Source organism: Podarcis gaigeae (genome assembly GCF_964106915.1).
Source record: "Podarcis gaigeae genome assembly, chromosome: 4".
Taxonomy (NCBI): Eukaryota; Metazoa; Chordata; class Lepidosauria; order Squamata; family Lacertidae; genus Podarcis; species Podarcis gaigeae.
The window spans coordinates 62,473,745-62,498,234 of NC_139677.1; the positions used below are offsets into that span (position 1 = coordinate 62,473,745).

A 24,490-nucleotide genomic window follows, 5' to 3' on the forward strand; every position below is an offset into this window, starting at 1 on the left:
TGCTGACTTTATCACTTTTGCTTTCTCTACTAATGATGTTTCTATTACATTTTCATTTCTAGTTGTGTAATAATGTTTTAAATTATATATATATAAAATTATGTCCTTATGTGTACGTAGTACAGCATTGTTAGCTGCTCCATGTTCCTACTGGGAGGAAGGGCAGGATACAAGTATGAGGAGAGAATACCTAACCTGGAGAAAGGAAGTTGACTAGAAGGGATGGAGGGCAGCAGTGGAAATCAATTGAAAACATTGTAAGATAAAATCAAATTAGAAATATGATAGATTGTTTTATATTATTGCACAGGCAAATGTAAAGAATGTAACATGATAGAAATTACTCTTATGTTTTCCTAACAGTGCTTCCAAAACTCTTCACATCAGCCATGTTCTTATCAATAAGATTTTTTTAAAACTAGAAGTAAAATTAGTACATTTCCCATATTCCTAAAATGAGAAAATCTTACACTTGGCTTACTCTTATGATAACTTACTGGTGTCATAATATGCTTGTACACAGACAGTATTCTCTTTTAATTTACACCTACAGTTCTTTTATAAAGTAAAAGGTGGTGAGCAGTTTGAGAGTGAATTAGCATACTTTATAGGTTTCTGATTGCACATCAATATGTTTATTTACTTGTACAACACAAATGCATATATGAAAATTTTAAACGAACAGACTTAAAAGATACGGGCATATCCTTTTATTATGGTTTGATTTTTACCACCAGATGGAGCCAAGAAACCACAAACAAGTTCTCTGTCAATAGCTTGCCAATAATTTGCCAGGTTAGAACTAGATATTACCTTGTATTCCTGAACCATCCCATTCTGTGTCTCCTCTGGGGGAGGTTGCCATGTTATTACAATTGCAGTGCCATTTCCATCGTTCTTAGTTACTGAAACACTTTGTGGAGGAGCACTTGGAGCTGTTTGTGGGAAGAAAGGATGGTTGTGATTAAAGCTGTTTTTTCCGTTTCATTGTCACTGAGCAGTGCTTTTAATAGGCTACAGCTAAGGACGCAGACAAAACTGATTTGGCAACACGCAGATGTATTTTTCTCTGTATAAGACACCCCCTTCTTTTGGGGACCCAAATTTAGAAAATAGGCATATGCACTATCCATGTATAAGACGCCCCCAGATTTTTAACCTTATTTTAAAGTAAAAAAATCCTAGTTTTATATATGGAAAAGTACGGTAATTACAATAAGTGACTGAAGAAGATTCATGAAGAATATTTGTACCGTGGTATCAGAGAATCTGGTCAAGTGGGATTTTGAAGATATAATACTAGTTTTGAAAAGTTTCTTCAACAAGATGCCTTGACAATCTTTTCTGAGGGGGATAATTTAAAACAAACTATTTCCCAAAGGTTGATGTGATAAAGTGAACACATGATGATCCAAATACCTCAAATATTAACTGAGTTTCTGTAAATCAAAGAAAGTGTATACAAATCTACTACAGTAATAATAATAAAACAACTCCGGACAACATCTGAGACCTATTTAAAATGTCTATAGCTTTGTTCATGCTTTGGAGTTTGTATAAGAAAAGAAAACAAACCAAGTGCACAAACAGTGGTCACAGACGTTTAATGTGATGAACCAGCTACTAATGATCACAAATTGCCAGTGTGCACATGATGAGCTGTACAAGAAAATCTACACTGTTCATCCTTCATATGTTGGTGGTTTGTGTTTGGATACAAGATAAGCTCTCCAATTAAATATTTGAACTGACCCCAAAACAAAGCAAAACAAAACAGGCAGGCAATTTAGCTGTGGGTGCCCATTCTTTTTCTTGGTCTAAGGACAGACCTACAAAAGGAAAGAACAGAAGAACCACAAAATGACTTTGGGCTCATATAGAATGAATATTCCATGATCAATAAGGAAATTGTTCTGTTGGCCCCTGGAATTACTAGAAAAGGGTTCAAGTGCAGAAGAATGTACCTTGCAGAGAAATACTACATCAAAAACTGAAGGGGGAGAAGGGCATTGTGTCTTACACAGACCCATTCCACACATCAAAAGTTTTATTTTCCAGATCCATGGGCTCAGAAGACCCATCACAATCAACCACTTTCCACTCAGCACTTAGAATTCCACATACTCTAGCTCTGCCTATATCAGGCATTATGTTTGGCATCCACAGAGGTGTAATCACATTTGGTGGGGTGGGGAGAGGGGATTTGTTGAGCATATTTATATATAACACATACCAATAGGAATGAGGCTAAGTGTTGCTAATTTAACTCATGCTTATTGTCTTCTTTCATGATCTTCAAATCTCTTAGCATAACTAGTGAAGATAGGAAGTCCCCTAATATGTAAACCGCAGCTGTAACATGGTTACAGCAGTGTCTGCCATCTACTCTAGACAGTGATTTTCAAGTGTCTGAATTTGACACAAAGTCATTTGTGACCAGACCATGAACTCAACAGAAAGAGACGGAGGGGAACATCACAGTTCCTATTATGTATTTGAGGGGATTTCCCATTCACATGCTTTTGAATATTTACTTCTGTGTCAACAAACAAATCACATAATGATCAGCCCTATGCATTGACAGTTCTCTTTCGAGGCAGAGGGCTGAGTTCCAATAAAAAAAAAATGCACTTCAAAGAACATCAAGCCATAAATACATCAGGGGGAAACAGGCAAAAAAGTAATTCAAAAAGATAATATGAAGACAGCCATGCTGCTACTTGCCTTCTTCCAGAGTTTTGGCAAATTTCACTTCACTATCAGCTCCTTGAAACTCGTTAAAAAAAGGTCGAGCTTTGATTTCATAGTTCACTCCTTTTTTGAGCTCAGGAATCACAACACTGTTTTTTGTTGGTGTCCTTACTTCAAAAATCAACCACTCAGATTCTCCTTGAGAACCAGCTGTTGGCCTGTACAAAATTTTATATCCCTGAATATATTGGGATTGTTGGTCAACCTTAAATGTGGAGATAGAACAGCCATATTAATACATTAGTAAGCATCAAGTGTAAACAGTTTTAGGTGCTAATACATGTTAGCAGTCACAGAAAACCATGGAGCTTGCTCATTTTTACATTTTCCCTGTTTCTAGGTAGTTTAATACTACTAACCTCAAATGGCAACACAGCTCTGTTTGACTGTGGTCTAATAGGCTACTTTAAAAACACTGAAGTGATAGCACTTGCCCAGTGGGATTTTATTTATTTTTCTCTGAACAGTAGGCCCTCGTGACATATTGCAAACTGTTGTTGAAAATCCCTTTCATTTCAAAAACTGTTTTTCTTGTTGCACATTGGACAATAGAAATTTAAAGCACCCTGAGACATGGGCAGAGAGTTTGGATTAAACATAAGAGATCTAAGTTAAACAGACATGCATTGTTGTTGTTTTTTTTATTCCCAAAGCTTTTATTTTCAATCTTATTGTATGCTCCCCTCACCACACACTTTTAAAAAAACCACATTCCTGGGTTTTTTTTGTTTATGGCTGCCCTGTTCTGGTGCACTTACAAATTCTAAGAAGAAGAATCCTGTATTCCTGCATTGCAGGGGGTTGGATTTGATGACCCTTTGGTCCCTTCCAACTCTACGATTTTATTATTATAAGAATCACTAAAGTCTCTTTAAGAAGAAGAAAATTCGTGAACTGAAAAATGTAGCAAACTGCAAATGATCCTTCTTTGAACATGACATCAGAATGCAACCCAACAAGTGTATGTGTGCACGTGTGTAATAGCCTGCTTATTAATGAATAGTAATTAATGCTACTAATGCCTCCAAGGCAGCTTATCAACATCTGTTCAGAGTTTATCATGAGTATGTTGTTGTATTTTGTATGCTGTTGGGAAAATTCTTTTTTTAGGCTACTAGCACTTTTGCTTTACTTACTGTCCAATGAACTTCAATTGAGGAAGAAGAAAGGATTGTAGGATTATGGAGATGTAGAACAACATCACCCAGCTCCCGCTGTACTTGTTTGTGATCCACACCCTGACTTGTAGGTGGAACATCTGTAACAATTTCAACAAACTATTGTTAACCTTAAAAGATATATGACAGAGACTTGAAAAACAGGTTTGATTGTACCACTAAGTGTATATTTTGCCTTGCATCCAAGATAGAATGGGGACACAATCAAGAAATAAATCAAGGGTCAATAAATTGGGTTGGGAATTATTTTAGATGGCTTTGGTGGCCAATCAAGTTTTGCCAAGATACTCCCCTCTCCCAAGGTTTGGGGTCTTGCATCTGATCTTCCGCTGCAGCTTTGAAATAAACACAGAGCCAAGGAGGAACTGAAGTGCCTCTATCTGTCATCTTCCTCCAGCTCAGGGCATGCTGTCTTTCTTTGCCTCTGAACCTGCTAGGCAGTTGGAGCTCCAACTATCTGGCAGGCAAAGAGACAAGCTTCTGTGCCTGCAACATTACTCTCCAGTAATGCTCAGTACTCCTACATTTTCCATATTTCCAAGCCATGATAATTGGAGCAGCAATGGATGTGGTTTGAGTGTCTTTAGTGGAAAGGGGAGTTCATGAAAATTGGGGTGCAACTTGCATGTGTGGAAGTTCTTTTCCACTTTTTCAGGGTCCTGTTGGATCCAAGTGGATAAAAATATTGTTGTTATATACAAAGAGAAGCATTTCAAGTGGGTCAAATATAGTTCAATTAGTGGATCGCAAAGTTTGGAATAATCTTCTGAATTAAAAGTAATATTGATATTTCTTGGTACACCCCCAAAAACATCTTTGGCAGACAAAAATGTAGCTCATCTCAATGTATAACCTTAACACTGTGTCTGTTCTGAAATAATCCATGACTTCTGCCCTTAGTCCTTAGATAGCCAGTGCCCATAAAAATAAAGAATTATAGGGTAGATGGATTAATGATCTGACTCAGTTTAAAAGCATCTGCTTATATTTTATCTCTCATAAAATGGTACTGAATGCCACACAAATGTATTTTGGCATTGCGGCTTGTTTTCCCCACCCTGTTATGCTGGAAGGCAAGTGAATGACTTGATTTCATGACAACTTATGTTTAGTTAGCATAGCACCTAACTTTTAATTGTAAGAAACAGATGATTTTTGAAAACTTGTAACTGCTGGCACATTTTCTCGGAGAGAACTGTGTACTTATCCAGATTTTGATTTGATGTGAAGCTACAGAGGCTACTGCCCAGAAATAAACTGTTTCGATTAAAAAGTGGTTTGTTTCTCAGTAGGATCTGCTATAGATGTTTCCTCAGCATTAAGCCCCTTTTTGGTTGACAGCCTTGTTATCTATTGTTGCATACAGAACAAGAGCAGATACTGTATTAACAGTATTTCCTAAAATGGGTGTTTCTTTTCTGTTTCCTTTCAGTGAAGCATATCTAAACAAATGGTTGTCTTTAGTTCAGTCTTAAATACATGTTTTACCTTGTGTTTTCACCGGGTCAGATATTTGGCTGGGATCACTAATTCCATATGCATTGGCTGCCCGCACAAGGAAGAGATAAATTGCATTTGGTTTCAGACCTTTAACTGCAAATGTTTCTGTTTTCACATTTTCTGCTACAGTTTGCCAGCTGCTGCCAGCTGCATGGCTAGGGATAAAGCACACACACACACAAACAGGTTAGTACGTGCCTGTGGTTTAAGAAAATAAAACATAAGCACAACCAGATCACATAAAGACATAATACCTGAACGCCTCTATTATATAAGAGGTTGGAGTTGCACCTGAATTCAAATTAGGCTTCCATGATAGTGTTACTGTATTTTTGCTGACGTCTGTAACTTCAGGTTTTGATGGTGCACTGGGAATCAAGTTAGGGTCAGTGGGTCTTGGTGGCTGCACTGGAACTCCAAATTCTAGTGAACAGTGATAAAAGTTCAAAGCTGACATATGCTCATCAGTGTGCTCACATTAGTATATATCATTTATTACATAACCAGAGAGCCATTAGACTGTAATTACTTATTTTTATGGTTTCTCCTCTATCCAGATTTACCTTGGACTTCAATGTAAGCACTCCATGATGCTTCTCCACTTGGGGTGGAGGCAATGCACGTGTACCGACCAGTGTCACCCAGCTGAAAGGGGGGGGGGGGGAGAGAGAGAGAGAGAGAGAGAGAGAGAGAGAGAGAAAGAAAGAAAGAAAATATTTGAAATAGTCTGAGACACAGAAGATTTGATGTCCCAAATGAATATGCATTAACTCACCCAAAGTCCCACAAATGAAAATTTGTTAGAAGAAAGTGATACTCAATTACACTAAATTAAAATGCAATAGTTGAGCTCAAATTTTAATTGGGCTTCTGTACTCATCATAGAATACAGGATTAAAATATATTTTTTCATATGTTCTATGTTGTGGTCCCTGAAGACCTCATTGATTGGGCGGGGATATATGGGATAAGGTGGTCTACAGTCCAACTTCTCAGTGCGCATTTGTAGTCCTTTTAAAGAATACACCAGAGGTTGCTAGGGGGAATACCTCTTCACCATCAATCAATGTGACATGGTGTGTTAGCCCACTTTTTCTGTTGATGGGGACAATAACATGTATGCTGCTTTTCTGGAGTCATGTTGTGGCATCTGCCTAGATAGTTTAATGTCCTCAAGCTGTGGACTGACTCCCAACCATTCTGTCTAATGATTGGACCCTCCTGGACACAAAGAGTTATAAGAGGACTTCCTGTTCCAGGTCAAGTAACAAGATCTTCTTGAATTCTCACAGACTTCTGCTGTATTCTTTGGTCCTTATTTTTAGCTCGCTCATTAATTCTTTCACTTAGTTTGGTCCTAACTTATTGCTGTCACACATAGCTACTGGTTCCAGGCTCCCTGCTCACATCAGGCTTCTGCCCGCAGGTACACTCTTGACAGTAGCCTCAGTTCCTCTCCATGGCATCTTTCACAAAGACATCAGGGAGATCTCTCTCTCTCAAATTTTCAAAGCTCATACAAGGGCAAGGTTTTTAAGCAGGCTTATTTTATCGTCCCCTTTTATCTACAACCTATTTCTGGTCTCCTGGCGGATGATATGCCTTCTTTAGATACAGAGATTGAAACGAACTTTTATGTTTTATATGGATAGCCCCTAAACCAGCATGGCCAACAGTCAGAGATTATGGCAACTGTGGTCCAGCAATAGCAGGAGAGCCACAGTTTCCCCACCTTTGCTCTAAATACGATCTTTAGAAGTGGGTTAGGGAAAGACCCTACAGATCTAGAAAGTTACCCAAATCATGTTTTCTTTATAGCTTCTGACATATCCATCTCAATTTCCATTTCACATGTCCGCTTCAAGCACTTGGGACAGGGATGGGAAATTTCTCTTAGGGAAATTCATCACACTATATTGACGCTTCTGTGTACGTGTCCATGTATGGAAATGTGAGGTGCTCAGTGGGTGTGTATTATCTGGTGGGATATGTGAGACATGTGACTATGTATATGAATGAGTCTCTAGCTATGTGTGGATAAGAGGAACAACATTTTGCTGGTGTGTTTGGTGGGGGATGTATGAATGGGATAAAATGATTTATTTCATATAAAATTTATATACAGCTTGATTGCAAAAAGGTATATATGTGTGACACTCTGTTTAGTAGAAAAGAGCAGTGCAGGATGGGGGGTTTAAAGTAATATAAGAGAATGTCCTCCATAGTTTCATATTAACAGCAGAACCAAGAGATTGGTACACCTGTGCCAGGTCCAGTGTTTGGAGGGGTGTGATACTGAGAAGCTGCCGGTCTCCAGTGCCCAGGCCTCAGCAGCTGGCCATGACTAGGCAGAGCTATCTTCAACCCAGCTCCCCTACTGCTTTGGAGTAGGCTGCCTGGTCTCAGTGACACAAAGTTGGCTCTCAGCTGTGCTAGATGTGGACATATGATGATCCAAAAGGAAGCTGTTTTGCAGTGCTTCAGCTTTTGGAAAGGAGCTGGAATGATGAAGCAGTAAGGAGTCAGACACCCACCGGTCAAGCATGTTGAAGGAGTGAGCCAGCAAATAGGAAGAAGAAAAAAGACTGCTGATAGAGGTGCATAGCAAATACATGAAGCTCACAGGTGCCTGATCTGTGGCTGCAGGCGCCTGCTTGGGTTACTGTGTGTGCGTAAAAAGTTGTCTGCTGCAGCTCCAGAGGAGGGGATGGAAGCACCAGCAACCACCACTGACTCATACTCAGGATAACTATAGCGTTGAGACCCAGGAGTTCTGAAGACAGAAGTGGGGGTACTTCAAAATATTTCCCTCATATGATTCCTTTGCTGCTTTGTTGTTTTTAGGAACTGCTTGTGCTCTGAGTAATTCTGATTGTTTATCAAGGTTGTCAAACTTGGGGGGTTGCTATAAAATATCAGAACTGTACAATTTTGATGTTAAAGCATGGGATATGCTTTCCTGGTTCTGTGCATGTTTATTTCTCTCTACATAGTCTGTGAGTTCTGCATTTTAGCTTCGCAGCAACCCTGTGAGGTAGGTTAGGCTGAGAGGTGGTTCAGTAACCAATGTTGCAAAATTGCACATGCACAGAAAATCTTTGTTTTTGTTGTTTTCAAGGTTGGAAAACTTCTCTTTTATTTTTCTGTTAAATATCAGGAATGTGGAATGTTAAAATCAAAGTAATTGAAGTGGGAAGAGCTGCTTTACTGGCTTTGTACCTCTTTATTTTGCTTTACATGGTCTGTGAATGTTGCATTGTATTTGTATATTACTTTCTCTCCTAAGAGCTCAAAGCTGTGTACAGAGCTGTCCTTTCACAACAACCCTGTGAGGTAGATTAGACTGAGTTCTTGCCAATAAATTGCCAGTGAAGAACTGAGGAGGGCCAATCCATCCATAGCATACCAGGCTCAGAAAATCATTTTGGTGTACCTAATTATATATGTCTCTGAAAACTACATGCTTCATGCTGTTTTTGTATATTTCCAAGCACTACGGTTAACTTCACAATGCTTACTGGATGTTTACTTAGGAAACTTTAAAGTCTTCACTGTGCATGTAGCTTCTCTCTAACATGTGGCCTTTTAACACATAGGTCAGATTCTAAATTGCCTGTAGACAGAAGCTGTATCAGATCTTTAACAAAAATTAATTAGAAAAATTACTTTTCTGGTGGTGCAGAGGCAAAATTGCATAGCCTTGTGACTTTCCCGTCCCCCTCTACATCCCATGAGATAGCTTCTGTTTCTATTAAGTTATTATTATCATTAGTAAACAGGCAGCAGTTCCCAGAAGAGGGTGTGCACGTGCTATGTTTGCTAGAGGAAACGATAGAGGATTATAATTTCCTAGAGGTTAGGTTCCATTTAGAAAACAATGGTATAAGTAAATCTTGCCAAGTTTGAAAATGCTGAGTTGTGAAATTTTTTAGGTAAACCCTGCAGAAAAAAACCCTGCAGGAATATTAACTATTGCTAAAGAGAGTGTAATGTGATTCTATTACAAGGACAGTGCAACAATGCATTTGCATATGACGTTAAAGGACAAATTATTTGAATGTCATTTTTACTCCTGTGAATAAAAGAATTGCAGTTTCTGGGCATGGGGTGGGCTGGAAGATGACCTCAAGCATGTGCAGGGTGAGAGGGCCTATTGCCCCGGGTGCAGGTTTTTTCCAGCTTTGTGAGTCCGATCCCACATCCCAGCCTTGCAAAGCAGTGTGGGGCTAGCCGTGCATCAGGAGAACGCAATAGGCATGCAGCCTTCCAATTAGGACATCAGGATAATGCAACAGGCATGCGGCCTTCTAATCAGACCATTTGGGCTGATTGGAAGGGCATGAGCCTGCTCTGCTGCTTTCCCATGTCACCCTTCCAGCCCATGCTAAACAGACTGATTGGAAGTTTGTGTGCTTGCCCTCTTGCTGTGTCCTCATGTCGCCCTCCATGCTCCTTGGCCCCGGCACACCCAGGGAAGACTAGTTCCACTGCTGCTCAGGACTGATATTTTAAATTCCATATGATATCCCATTCTTCTTTATTAAAAGGTAAGAAAGATGCTTAATCAATGAAACTGCTTGCAGGGGAATTGGGGGCTTCCCTTCGTCCCCAAAATTGCTTATATCACAGGTTTCTTCAGAGAGAGAAAACACCATTCACTATGCTAGAGAAGAAACTACGTGAGGACTTCATCACAGTTCCACCGTAAAATAATAAAAATGTTGATAATAACAATAGAAATAATAATATAATAATATGTTAGTTTTTGCTCCATTTGCTTGTCCATATGAATTATTGGAAGATTTTAACATCCACAGCTGAAGCTGAAAATGTTTTTGGAACGGATTTGGATAACACAGACAGCATATAGTATAATCACCTGATGTCAAACACCAGACAAAGCCCACCTGAAACTGCCTCTAAATACACACAACTAAAGATTAAACCACTCTAAAAAGGTCAATCTAAAAGTTAAAAAAACACCACCGCCAAACGGAAGAGTTCAGTAATTCTGTGCTGGCATAAAGAGTTGCATGGGCAGGTAACTACATGGTTTCAGGTAATGTATTGTATGAAAAGATGTCTTTACATTTGGCCTAACTACATGAACCAAGTTATCCTAAGGCAAAACACCTAGCAAGTAAAAACAGGTGTTCATATTCCTTGGAAAAACGCAAACCATTTTGCTACAACTTGTCTCAAAGGAATAACACATTGACCAAGCATGCTTCCATAAACCCTCCGGAAGCCAGCTCTGTATTCAGTTATTTTAATCTTAATAATCTTTCCTGCATATGTATAGGTAGTAAAAAAAGGGGGGTCAGGAAGCACGAGGACAATAGGGATAACTGCTAGTAGAGAAATTATAATAAATGAACTGTAGAGAATATTTTGAAAGAATACAATCATATAGCTTTCATGTTATGCGAAAACACTGGAGCTTGTTTACTGTTCACATGCCTGCTAGCAAGTGAAACAGGGATTCAAAACATTTATGGTTACAACCAGGACTAAAGGGAGAAACGAGCTAATAGGAAGGCACATATGGCAGCCCCTCACCATGATCAATTCCCACCCGGAAACCTATATCCCCACTGTAGACACGTGGATCCAGAATTGAGCTCCACAGTCACTTATGGACTCACTGTTAAGACTGTGTTCATGGAAGACAATCTTACTCGGCTATAAGGTATCGCCAAAGAAAATTCCTAAGCATTGCTGTACCACCATCCCATCTTCTATGTTTAAACAGTTTTCTAAATTAATTCTTCTTAGAAGAATCTTACTTATGAAAACTGAAATAACTTGCCAGCGGCTCTGTTATAATCTAAGGTACTTTGGGAATGCAGAATAAGCTATCTCAAGACACGAAGAATCAAATAAAGATGATATTAATACAGTTATTTAACATTTCATTAATTCTAAAATTAGAGGCTGCAATGTTCAGGGCCTGAAGGCAAGCACCAAAGAGAAGCAAAGTTAAAAAGAATTGTTTGGTTTCAGTTTCAAACTACCTTGGCATATCGAATCTGTAATGCACCAGTTTCCAGCTGCTTGATGCGGGAATCCTGTGTGGAGATGAGGGTGCCATCCTTTCTCCAGAGAATTGTTGGCATTAGAGTGCCTGCAGCCACACAGCTGAGTACTAAAGTACCATCCACAGCGACAGTCTGATTCACAGGACCTTGTCGAATGACAGGGGGAGGCCGGTCAGCAATAACTGGCAGAAGAAACAACAGGGAAGGGAAAAAGTTTTATGCAACTGGAAGCGATTTTCTAATCATCTAAGCAACAGTGGTTGCTTCAGGCTTTACAATAATCTAAAGATAATTAAATAAGTAATTAAAATAAAGCACATGTAATATTCAGGGGACAATAATATGGTGTTCAACGACAGAATATGTGTTAATATCCAGGAATATTTTTTAAAGCAGTTCTCTGCATTTGACTCTTCCTGACATGCTTGACTCCATCAGCCTTAGAAGAGAAAAAAACTCTGACAAAATTTCCCACCTTCTTTGAAAGATGCCCCTTTCTCGTCCAGCCTCCTTCATCTAGATTCTTTTAATCCCATTAATGAGTAAACTTTTTCAATGATCAGCCAGTTGATTTGTTTCTTGATATGTGTGCAAACCAATATCAGATTTCATCAAAATTATTATGCAACACTATCAGTTGGTGGAATCTTAAAAAGCTCTATATTTTCTGACTGAAGCTACAGCATTCTTACTGTTTTGGAAGGATACCTTTGAACTGAAATAAATGTCACAATAAAACTTAGCAGGTGCAGTTTGGAGGTCACAAATTCAGCCCAATAAACTTTTTTTTTTTTTGGACTAGGAAAAGCCACGGGTCACACGTTTCCCATATAGTGAAGATATTCTGTTTTTCAATACCACATTTTCCTGTGATGTCTAATTAACCAGGATCTGATCCTAGTTTTATATCTAGGTTTTCTTATGCTACATTTTACCACCAGATATCATGAGAAATTGTGGTTTAAGAAATGTGCATAAGGCACATGAAGGGAGACTGAACTGTAAGAAGAGGAACACAATTTGTTCCTAATCTGATGTCATGGTTTATCAGAAGAATATTGACATCTGAACCACACTTCAGTATTACAGTACAGCTCATTTCAAGACATCCAGATTCAACACACTATGAGTGTTTGATAGTTTGAAAGGTAAATTTAAGTTACAATTGCCTAAGCAAAAACACATTAATCTTATCAAGTAATGTCTCTCCCACATTAAATCATACTTATGTGTAGTGCAATCAAATGCATTTTCGCCTTAATAAACACCTTATATAGTAGAAAGCATATAAACTCAAAATCATGTTGTTACCATGCTAGAGTTACCATTCTCCAACATTATAAGCAATGTTAAAATAAACACCTTACCATCAGTAACCTCCAAGTATGCTTTTGTCGTGATGCTTCCTGCAACATTTAAAGTCTGGCAAATATAATAGCCAACATCAGATCGTTGGACATTTGTAATAGTGAGGTCACCCGTTTGAGAGACAGAAAACCGGCTGGAAGACTGAGGAGGTTGGTATGAAAAAAGCAAGTTCTGGAATATAAGGAGAAAAGTGGGAAATCAGCAAGTTAGATGGATTAGCCTTCATAGATATATACAACTTTAAAATTCAGAATACCCTATATTAGGAAGGTTATAGGACCATTTTTCAGATACAAAAGTGATGCTGCAACACAGTTCACTACTCAAGATAGATGTGACTAAACACTGATACTTGGATTTCCATGGGCCACAACAACAAATAATACATTGGTTATAACAACATATCTAAGACTGCAATGCTAACCACACTTATTTGGGAATGTCCCATTGAACTTATTTTTGATTCAGTACTCAAGGATATATGCAGCCCCAGTGCTAATTACCAGATGTTTGCAAAGTACAGCTGTGAACATAAACTTAAAAGTTTAAATTTTAAACGTTAAAAGTTTAAACTTAACATATTTAAGGGAAGGATGATATTAGGTAGAACCAGTCTAGATAGACCATAGCAAGTGCTTTGTTGCTGCAGTTTGGTAGGGTTTTGATCTAAAGCCATATAGTAGTTCTCTTCATGAGCTGGGGGAGACTGCTATTTTTATATAGGAGAGTGCATGTTATTTTCTTTTTAGACAAATTTTGTGGAGTATATGTCTAGCTTATTATCCATAATTGTCAGTGCTTTTTTTCTAAAAAAAAATGTTTCCTAGCCATATTGAAATACTGCCCCTCAATGAGGCCAAACTTAGATTTCCAAAATGTTTAGGGGTATGTGTACCCCTGCATCCCCCCAGAAAAAAGCACTAATAGTTATATGGAAACTATTCAGATGGAATTCAAATGAGTATTATGTGCTAGGGAGAATGGCCCTCAATTTCATTGACCACTGTTAGAAGCAGAATACTGGACTAGAGGAACTGAACCATCTGTCCTGTTTCATGCAAACATGATCAAACATCTCTATCATATACAGGTAACTTGCATCTTATGCTAAGTTTACTTATGTGATTGCACACATAAGGAGGAGAAATAAATAAGTAAATGGAGAGAGGAGGAAACACATTTTCCATTTATTTATTTCCCTCTCTCACTAGCACACTGCTGTGATTGCAGGCTTTCTGTACTTTGGAGAGGCAGCAGGAGGGCCAGGTAAGCAGCCTTCCACCTTGCGCGCGGGGGGGGGGGGGATCACCTCTGGAGGTTCCTGACTTTACATGTTATTTGCATTTATGCATAGACCTCTGGAACAAAACCATCACACATGATATGAGTTACAAAACCATCACATATGATACAAGTAAAACCACATGTAATAAGAATGCAAATATATGAATTATAATTCAAAATATATGTCAAGCTCTTTTTTGTAGTGTAAACTTACTAAGAACACTAACAAAATGCTGTCTGCTTATTAGTATATGAAATAGTAGACTTCTGACAGTTGAAACTACCATTTATTATTATCTTTATTCTCACATTTTTAAAAAACCACCTCTTTGTATTTTTTATTATTTCCTTCTCTTTGCCTTGACATGCATCTAGCTCTTGACACCCAATGGGGTTTTGGACATTCTTGTAGTACAGTAACCTCCCTCCCTGTATCCATGACATACACTGTATGACATACCACAGATGAAACAAAAAAGAAATTGTGCTACCATAATTGTTCTGAACAGAATTTCACATACACTTGAAATCAAATGCCAGATTCACTTTTCCGTGTCTAACTAAAATATATTTAAATGCTTCATTTCATAGAGGAGGGCTTTTAGTACTTTTCTCTTCCAATTAAACTTTATATTCCAAACAAATAGGATACACTGTGTTTCATTTCATGCTAAGCACTAACAGATCCTTATCATGGTTCTTTTCCTTCTCATTTTCTTGCTACCCATTGGCACCTGTTCAACAAAGTTGATTTAAAATCCCTCCTCAGCTTGACTGAAAATTCTGTCTCAGGCCACATGCTATATTTTTTTAAAAAATAACTGGAATATCTTGAACTGTACACAGTCCTGAAGCATGTAGTACAGCCTACAAAACTCTTGAGAAGCTTCCTGGTTTTTCATCCTGCATGGGACAATATGTGGTTGACAGGGAACAGAGGGGTCTGTGTAAAGCCAGGATGTATATTGAGTTTGCCAAGGAATTAAACACTTTTTACTAGTCCTGACTTTTTACAACAACCAGGAATGTGGGCAGAGCCTACACACATATTTTGAAAAGAATCAAATGAGCATAGCCAGTCATCCAACAGGCATTTGGATGATGTGGGTGCAGGAGAGCATCGGGCACTAGCAGACAAAAACGGGCCTTGTGTTATCTAGATGCTTTGGCAAAGCTTCAGAAAGTTCATTTTACCTGACTTCCTTCTCTTCGCCAAAATATTGCTGGTTGAGGGTTTCCAGTTGCTTCACACTGGAAAGTTACAGTTCTGCCCAGTGCAGCCACCTGGTCACGAGGTTTCACAACAAAATGTGGTGGTTCTGAAAGAAGTGAAGTACAACACAATTACACCGATTAATTTGTAGCTGAGGTGAATGGTTTTCTGTTAAGGGTCTTGTGCATCACATCTAACACACACAGAAAGGTCCTTTTTAAAATAAAGACTATAGTGCTCAGGTTCAACACTGTTTTAACAAGGGCTGATGTTGGTGGTAAAGTGCTGGTAGGACAAAAGGTTGAAGGCATTTTTATCAATCACAGCATAAGAAAAGAAAAATTCCCTCACATCACTGTACTATGTACTCTTAAAGTAAAAACCACAAAATGATTGCAAATTCAGGGGTTAGATACACAAAAGTCATCATCTTTGATTTACTGTAGTTCAGAAGTCATTTAATAGCTTCCATAAGAGGCTTGATTTCTGATGTAGGATGAAATGCTCAGGAAAAAAATTCAATTTAACTCAAAAGCCCTAGGATTGCTACTGAGTAAATTATAACCATTTAAAAATCTTCAATGCAATTACTGAAGAGGAATGAATTTAAAGCAACGGTGAAGCAGAATGCCTCCTTCATTTACATAGGCAAGGGCATGTTCAAACAAAATATATATGTAAATGAAGGCAAATTTGAAACATCTGCTCATCGTGACATTATAAATACTGCCAGCATTGTCCAAACTGTTTGATTTATACAGACTTAAATGGCCACTTCATCTAGCAGTAAATAGAACGTCAAAAATTATGTCAGTTGCATTAAGCTATGGCAGTTAAGTATATTAGGCACAGTGACTGAACTAGAGTAGAAAATATTCTTTTTAAAACCGTGTTTCAGCTTACCCTCTTATGCTGCAGAAACAATGGCTTAAATGAGATCTTGCTGATTTATATTTTCCAGATCTTTCACTCCTTTACTATTTAAAAGAAGAATTTTTCTCAACCCTTACTGATTGTGATAAGGCATCTCACAATCACACGTAGGTTGGGCTTTTAAGACCCCCCCATCATTATTTATCCAAAAACACTTTATATTGTTGGTATTTTGTTATAGTTGCCTGTAGCATGAATGCCAAGGAATCACAAAACTTAAATTCTTTTAGGGAAGATATGGGCAGGGTGTTGTTGTTTTTTTTAAGTGTATAAATATCTTATACTGTGATGAGATTCACAAAAAACCAGGTTGTCTAAAGTTCAGCATTAGGTAAATGGATTCTAGACTATCAGATTTATGTTAACTATTAAAAGTCTGACTTCTGAAGAACAAAATTGCCTTATGAAGTCTTTTGCTTAGTGCAAGCAAATTAGTTTTCTGTGGATGCCCGAGGAAATCGTGTGGTGGTGGGAAAATATATGATTTTATATTTATAAACTCTTACAAAAGATTATGGAACGTGTACTAACAAGGCAAACAAGGATTAGTAATATTGAGGTTTATTGTTTGTGGAGGGTTTTGGGTGTTAGGAATAGTGATGAAAAGTGATGCTAGTCAGTGGAATTTTTGGTCCGCTAAGATAGGAACGATCTACAATGCTCCTCTGTTCACAAAGTTGTACCAGCTTCTCACTAAGAGACTATACACTTTAATGTAGACTACTTTCAAGGCTAAATTGCTGCAATAATGTCAGTGTAGCAATCCCTCTCTTGATAAATATTTGCACATTTGTGTTACGGAACCATACGAATGAAAGAGGGGACGACCACCGAGATATACAGAACTTGTAACTGTCCAAAACTTTTTAAACTAACATCAGGAATTTCTCCTCGTGGAGTGAATCATGTTAGCCTGTAACATCAAAAGGAACAAAGAGGCTTGTGATACTTTAAAGATTAAAAATCTTCTGACAAGGTAGATTCTAAAATGGGGGTCAACAACACAGTGACTTTGGGAACCATGGTGCCTGGAACGGTGGCCATTGGCACCTCCAAGTAGGAGGGCAGCCCCAGGCTTCGGGGTGCAGGCTGCTATCTGCAAGCCTAGGGAGCCCGGCGGGAACTCCGGCGGGCTCCCAAGGCTTGCAGATAGCTTCCTGAAGCCTGGAGAGCGAGAGGCGTCGGTGCGCACCTTCATTTTTGGAGGGGAAAATGTGCATCCTGTAGGGCGAAAAATACGGTAAGTGATTTCTGTGAAATGAGCCGGCTTGGCTGTTCCCACCTGAGTTTTTATAGCCAATGAATGAAGTCAGAGAATTGATTGATAAGTGATTTGTTTGGACACCAGAAAATACAAATTCCTATGACCCTAAAGAGCTGGTGTTTTTCCTTCCTTTGTTTTTGTCTTTGGTATCGCCATAGTTTTCCCTTCCTTTATCACTAGCAACCAGGATGCATCTTTCCTGTGGTGGCTTCATCTGAAATCAGGAGCTCCCTATAAGTTACTTTATGTAAATATTAAAGGTAAAGGTACCCCTGCCCGTACGGGCCAGTCTTGACAGACTCTGGGGTTGTGTGCCCATCTCACTTAAGAGGCCAGGGGCCAGCGCTGTCCGGAGACACTTCCGGGTCACGTGGCCAGTGTGACAAAGCTGCATCTGGTGAGCCAGCGCAGCACACGGAAACGCCGTTTACCTTCCCGCCAGTAAGCGGTCCCTATTTATCTACTTGCACTTTGACGTGCTTTCGAACTGCTAGGTTGGCAGGCGCTGGGACCGAGCAACGGGAGCGCACCCCGCCGCGGGGATTCGAGCCACCAACCTTTCAATCGGCAAGCCCTAGGTGCTGAGGCTTTAACCCACAGCGCCACCCGCGTCCCAGCGCCACCCACGTCCCATATTAAATAAATATTATGTAAATATTAATATATAATACATAATATATAATACATAATATTAATATAAATATGTAAATATAATATAAATATTAATGTACATATTAATATAAATATTATGTAAATATTACAGCACAATAAATGTGGGTAAATGTTAAAGAATTCCCTCTCCCCCTCCCACAAAAGAGAAATGTGAAATCTTTGCAAATAGATTTAAGCATGCCTGCTGCTGTGCAGGAGCTGACGTCCTGGCACTCATTAACAATTCACAGTATTGTTAACAATACAATTGTACGCATGTCTACTCAGAGATACCGTAAGTCTCTTTGAAAGTGGATGGAGAGAAGTCTCTCTCTCTCTCATAAGCAGAACTCATGAACATCATTTGCTGGATGAAATAAATTGCTTCTTCACACAGCACATAGTTACACCACAGAAGGCAGCAATGGCCACTAACTTGGATGACTTTAAAAGAGAATTTGCCTTTCCATGCACAATTTTTTACATTTATCTTCTGTCATGATGATACTTTCATTTAGCTTCTTTCATTAAAGCTTTATGTTTAAGTAGTAGTCTGACAAGCATGCAGATGATCATCAGCAACACTTACTTAGGAGCCCATTACTAGTTCTCCAAAGCCTGCACTGAATATAATTTAAACAACGTGAATCCAGCATACCTCAAAAGAGGTAGGCGTGTGTGGGTGTCTGTATGTTTTCCTCTGTTCATTTTTAGAATGTGGTGGTGCAATAAAAGAATACAGTAGAATTGCAATTTGGATGCACAGTGATGAAACCACTTTCATTCATGTCTGAAAGTATGGATTAATATCCACATTCTCAATTCATTAACTTGGCTGCCTTTTCTGTTGATGCAATTGCCAACAAATCCATTTAGCAACTATTTATACTACCGCCAAAGCTCCATTAACATTATCCAACAAGTAATTATATCATAATTCAAAGTGCTTTAGCATTTACTGAATTCTGAAGTGCACAGCAATGTATGCTGCAGCTATTTCCTTAACTCTCACTTTTGCTATACTTAATGCTGCAGGCACCATAAAGTGGCGACTATAACTGTTGGAATGGGCCCAGATACACTTTGCTGTTATTGTAAGAGCTGCAAAATAATGAAAAATATTTTACTTCATTAGGCTTTAAATTGATCAATTCATTACATTTCATCAACATAAGCAAAACCTTAAAAGATGTACAGATATGTTTCAGGCATTACCCTGAGTTATAGTTCAAGCAACATCACAGTGATGCCACTATTAAAAATACAAACTCTTTATTTCTGCTAGATTTCAAGGCAGCTAGAAGATTAGGCAGTTTTCTCCTAGGGATGGCGCAGGGACGATGAATATGGTTTGCCTCTGCAGTCTGCCTTCAAGCTCATGGAACATCTTAAATTCCGATTCAAACTTTAGTCAACTAAACTACATTTTTAAATTTAATAACCCTAACTGTTGTTATCAATATTAGCAATAAAAATAAAGGAATGCGAAGTATTTATTTTTTAAAAAAATCTCTTGAACAGCGGATATGAAAAAATGAAGTATAAGATTCAAAAACAATATTTTACTCCTTTGATTCATGTGCAACATTTTTTTTTACTATCAAGCACTTGCACACCTTAGTGCACTTGGAATGTATCAAGGTGAGAATGGACCAGACACACAACTTAGAAATAAGAAATAAACATAATTGAAACAGATATAAATAAGCAAGCCATTACCTTTGATGCTTGCCACAAAAATTACCCATACTTCATGCAGAATCTGCTCTTTGCAGTCTGTCCAATTATAAGTGAAAGATGGAAGCTGATTTGTTGACGAATATGGAGGGGTATGGATGGAAAGAGGGAGAGATGTTCCATTCACAGGGATAACGATGATTAGAAGATGGCCAATAAAATTTCAACTTACCAGATACAACTACAAACAAAAGAAAAAGAAAAGAAAACATGGAATAAATAAATTGGAACATAAAATGGAACAAAAGTAAAATGAATATGCTTTTAATTCTATACACTGCTTTGTATGGTATTCTTTCAGAAAAGTGGTATAAAAATAATAAAAAATTAAACGTACAGCGATCTTATCGAAATGTAGCTATCTGGAAACACAAAACCTATTTAGGATATACAAGAAAACAGCATGAAACAGATGGCTTATTGCATATATTGTTCTTTTTTAGCAGTAGAAAAAGCTCAATTCCAAACCTGGAGATGTGAAGTGTAAAGAATGAAGGAGATACAAGAGATGTGCTACAGTGTGAAAAGGATCTATCTGCCTGCTGAGCAGAGTGATGGGATCATATTCAGAGAACCGCCACCCCCAACCTACTATAACATGTGAGGGGATTGTCCACCACCTACTGCACGCTGGGAAGCAGAATAAAAAGTGTATTATGATGTTCCATTTGCAATGTAATCTAGGAGTAATTTTCATAATCAGCTTCAGTATTCAAGGCGATTATACTCCCTGCAAGCAAAAAGGGATGAACAGCTACTCAATATACCTAGACAGGATTGGTAAGGTAAAAATTACTTAGTTTGCTGGGAAGAGCAAGCCCTTTCCCCTTTCCTCCCTGTTTGAATAGAGCCAAGATAATTCCCTTTCACACATGCATTTGCTATCCAACTATATCTTTATTTTTATTAACAAAGAGCACTTCTGTAAGCATACTAATGTGGAAAGCTGGAAATGATATCAATCCAGAGACCAGTAAAAAATAGTGGTTTTTAATTTGTTTATAAAAGTGTATAAAGGTAAAGGTAAAGGTACCGCTGCCTGTACGGGCCAGTCTTGACAGACTCTGGGGTTGTGCGCCCATCTCACTTAAGAGGCCAGGGGCCAGCGCTGTCAGGAGACACTTCCGGGTCACGTGGCCAGCGTGACATCGCTGCTCTGGCGAGCCAGAGCCGCACACGGAAACGCCGTTTACCTTCCCGCTGGTAAGCGGTCCCTATTTATCTACTTGCACCCGGAGGTGCTTTCGAACTGCTAGGTTGGCAGGCGCTGGGACCGAGCAGCGGGAGCGCACCCTGCCGCAGGGATTCGAACCGCCGACCTTTCGATCGGCAAGTCCTAGGCGCTGAGGCTTTAACCCACAGCGCCACCTGCATCCCAATAAAAGTGTATACTACCCTCTAATAAAATATCAAGGAATATAACATTAAAAAACACCATTCGGTATTGAGTGGCTTCTCCTAAATCAAAACGTAACTTGCTGTACTTTGACTAATTTATCAGAACCACAATGGGACCTAGATGCCCCAGTGACCCTAATCCAAGCCACAAGTTGCTCCTGATATTCATAAGGATATTGATCCAACAGACATTGTTACTTATGTTGCTAAGAAAATACTGTCTACTTCGCAATCTGAATACATTTTTTTAAAAAATCTGCAGACTGTGTTTCATTTATTGATAAGGAAAACAGAGATCTTCCTTAATTTAATAACAGAAAATTCTAAACAAGTATGCCCACAATCTATGAGGAAGAAAGAGAATGCTCTTGCCTGTCATAAATTTCAGTTGTAGGGTAGCAGTGTACAAAGGAACCTATCCAATGTATTTGGGCACTCAAACCTTTTTAGGAGGATAGGAAGGAGTGTGGGCTTCCTTAATTTGGTGACAGAAAATTGTAAATATTTGTTCCCCATGGGAGCTCATGGAACCCTGACTTTTTTTGTGTGATGAGCATGGTAGCAAGCCACGAGTTCGCCTCTGCCCCCACATGACATGGAAAGCATTTTGCATGAAATATAATCAATGAACATGAAGGCCTCACCCATACATAAGGCAGAAAGGGCAGTATTCAGATAAAGTAATAAAACATTAAATACAAATTCCAAAACAACAACTAAAAGGAAAAATAGTTCAAAAGGTTCTTTAAAAGGTATGGTGGATAAAAGCATCTTTGCCTGGTATCGGAAAGGGAAAGTCCTTAGGCACTACCGTAGGTGAGTGTCCTTGGGGTACCACATTTGAAAATGCTGTCACCCTTGTCTTCACCTGCCTGGCTTCAGATGGTGGGAGTAATCAGAGGAGGCTGTTATCAGATGAACACATTACACTGGCAGCTAAATGCAGGAGCAGGTATTCCTGTAGTTGCAAGGGCCCCAAGTCATATAGACCTGGTACAGAGGTCACATGTGAACTATGCTGTCAGTGACCACACTCCCCCCTTTGATTAACAAAGGCATACATATTTACAATTTTCTGTCACCAAATTAAGGAAGCCCACACTCCTTCCTATCCTCCTAAAAAGCTTTTTGACAGCTACTGGTTAATTCAGGGGCAGGGTGGTGGTGGGAAGCTGGGTAAAGTAATGCCTCATCTTTTGTTGGGGTTTGGTTCCAAGGGTTATGTGTATACACACAAATTGTATATAGCCAAACCCCTGGAATCACTTCACTGTAAGGCAGCTGGTGGAGGAGACAGACAGAGCACTCCCAGAGTTGGTGTGCTGAGTAGGCCTTGCCCAGTAAGCAAGGGTGAGCTTAAAATCTCTTTTCGCACCAGGTTACCCCAAACAAAACTGCTTCAAAATCTTACTGCAAACTTATAAGCAAGTTTACAAAGAATGCTAATGTCACTACAGAAAATGTATATATACACACATACATATTATGCATTATATAAACATAAAAACTAATGGCATACATTTTTACACAGCCATCTATTATTTCAGTGACTAATTCAAGTGCAGAATAATTAATGTAACATTTGAGTCATAAGTAGTAAATGTCAAGCATTAAGGTTTTTAAGGGATGTTCTGCATATCTCAAGCCCTATGGTGCTCTCATTTTTGTTTTAGCCTTTTAAATAGAGTAAAATTAACTACTGTTAAGCATGAGTACACTTCCATAATTAGCTGGTAAACACCTGCAGTATGCCAGTCTCCAATAAAATGCACTAAGAAGAGTAATAATATTCCATCTGCCAAAATTCATTAGTCCAGGGGGGAATGGGTTTGTGCTCAAGTAAACATTAGACAGTACAAGTAGCATAAGAACATGAGAAGAGCTTGCTGGATCAGCCCAGTGGCCCATTGAGTTCAGCATCCTGTTCTCACAGTGGCCAACTATATGCCTGCGGGAAAACTAGGAGCAGAGCATGAGCACAGAAGCACTGTTTCCCTTCCTGCAGTTTCCATCAACTATTCAGAAGCATTGTCACCACCACCATGGCTAGTAGACACTGATAGCCCTCTCCTATATGAATTTGTCTAACACTTTTTTAAAGCTTCCTGCATTGCAGGAGATTGGACTAGATGACTCTACATTTCTATGATTCCTAGGCAGTAGTTTTCAATAGCATATTAATTTAGGTTTTGTGGTTTGGGTTCGAGACCACTGCTCTGAGCTTCTGGAAACACAATATTGAAATAACATAAAAGTCTGGTTATTGATATCATTATCATGTATATGTATATGGATATTGTGTTGTCTTATGTTTCTATGTACACAAATTTCCTCCTTAAAATGATTGAGATTGTGTTTAATATATATTATATACTTGGGCTTTTAAAAAATATATAGCATTTCAAGTTCTACTGTTAGTAAGAGGTCTATTGATGACTTGAATAATTAAATAGTTTTTTTCCGGGGGGAGGCAACCATCACTACCTCAAAATCTGCTTTACTTTGCTACAACTGAAGGAAGATTTGTATACTGATGATTTAATGGTTTTAGTATTTACTGCAATGTGAAATTTCCCCTCAGTTCATATGTAAAGAATTTGTGAAAGTGCCTGAATGTGGAAAAAAACAATTCCACCATGCCAAAATGACCCACAAGAATTAGGCAGGGTTACAGGAGGCAATTATCTGGCCTCCCCCCTCTGAAGGAACCTGTTGACAATAAAACTAAGTAAAATCCTGCCCTCATTTGCCAAGCTTGACAATGTTTTCTTTGTGCAACAGCTGGAGAAGTGGGGCTGGGGAGAAGCATGACTCTTCATTGTCAACTCATGTGCACTAATTTTAACACCAAGGTGACAGCAGGAGAATGGTGAGTTGGATGAGACAAGGAGAGTGAATTTCTGGCACTGTTGATATTTTGTTGACTAACAACCAAAATATTTTGTGTTGCTTATTTAATAAATTTATATCCCATCAAAGGTGGCAAACATAAAACCCATTGGACATCTGTTTTCCTGAAGGTGGTGGGCTATTGAAGTTACAAGTAGCTGGGCTGTTTGCCTGCACACTTTAGTACCATTTCTTGCTAGGATCCCCTCCATTCTCCTTCTCTCTTACTTAAATAGTGTCATCCTGTGCACATTTATGTGGAAGTAATCCAGGATCTAAAAATGCC

At 38.7% G+C, this 24,490-nt stretch overlaps 1 protein-coding gene and 1 long non-coding RNA gene across 6 annotated transcripts in view; one reads left to right on the top strand and one right to left on the bottom strand.

The window, feature by feature from the left end:
* LOC310843876 overlaps positions 1-24,490 on the top strand; it is a 149,898-nt gene that overhangs the window by 90,975 nt on the left and 34,433 nt on the right. Inside the window, exons 3-4 of one of the 2 annotated variants that reach the window (XR_014563732.1) lie at positions 14,047-14,101; positions 20,361-20,517. The exons of the other annotated variant lie outside the window; for it this stretch is intronic. This is a non-coding gene — a long non-coding RNA (uncharacterized lncRNA). Of the gene's footprint in view, positions 1-14,046; positions 14,102-20,360; positions 20,518-24,490 lie in introns of those variants that run through there. 2 annotated transcript variants of the gene reach the window in all.
* The window catches only part of ROBO1 (roundabout guidance receptor 1), a 591,421-nt gene that overhangs the window by 55,042 nt on the left and 511,889 nt on the right, over positions 1-24,490 (bottom strand). For all 4 annotated transcript variants that reach the window (XM_083735868.1, XM_083735867.1, XM_083735870.1 and 1 more), the window contains 9 exons: positions 15,314-15,438; positions 12,835-13,006; positions 11,444-11,649; positions 5,993-6,074; positions 5,684-5,852; positions 5,418-5,584; positions 3,888-4,009; positions 2,725-2,956; positions 814-935 (listed from right to left, as the gene is read on the bottom strand). In XM_083735868.1, coding sequence (XP_083591994.1) covers positions 814-935; positions 2,725-2,956; positions 3,888-4,009; positions 5,418-5,584; positions 5,684-5,852; positions 5,993-6,074; positions 11,444-11,649; positions 12,835-13,006; positions 15,314-15,438 — 1,397 coding nt within the window. The remainder of the gene's footprint in view (positions 1-813; positions 936-2,724; positions 2,957-3,887; positions 4,010-5,417; positions 5,585-5,683; positions 5,853-5,992; positions 6,075-11,443; positions 11,650-12,834; positions 13,007-15,313; positions 15,439-24,490) is intronic.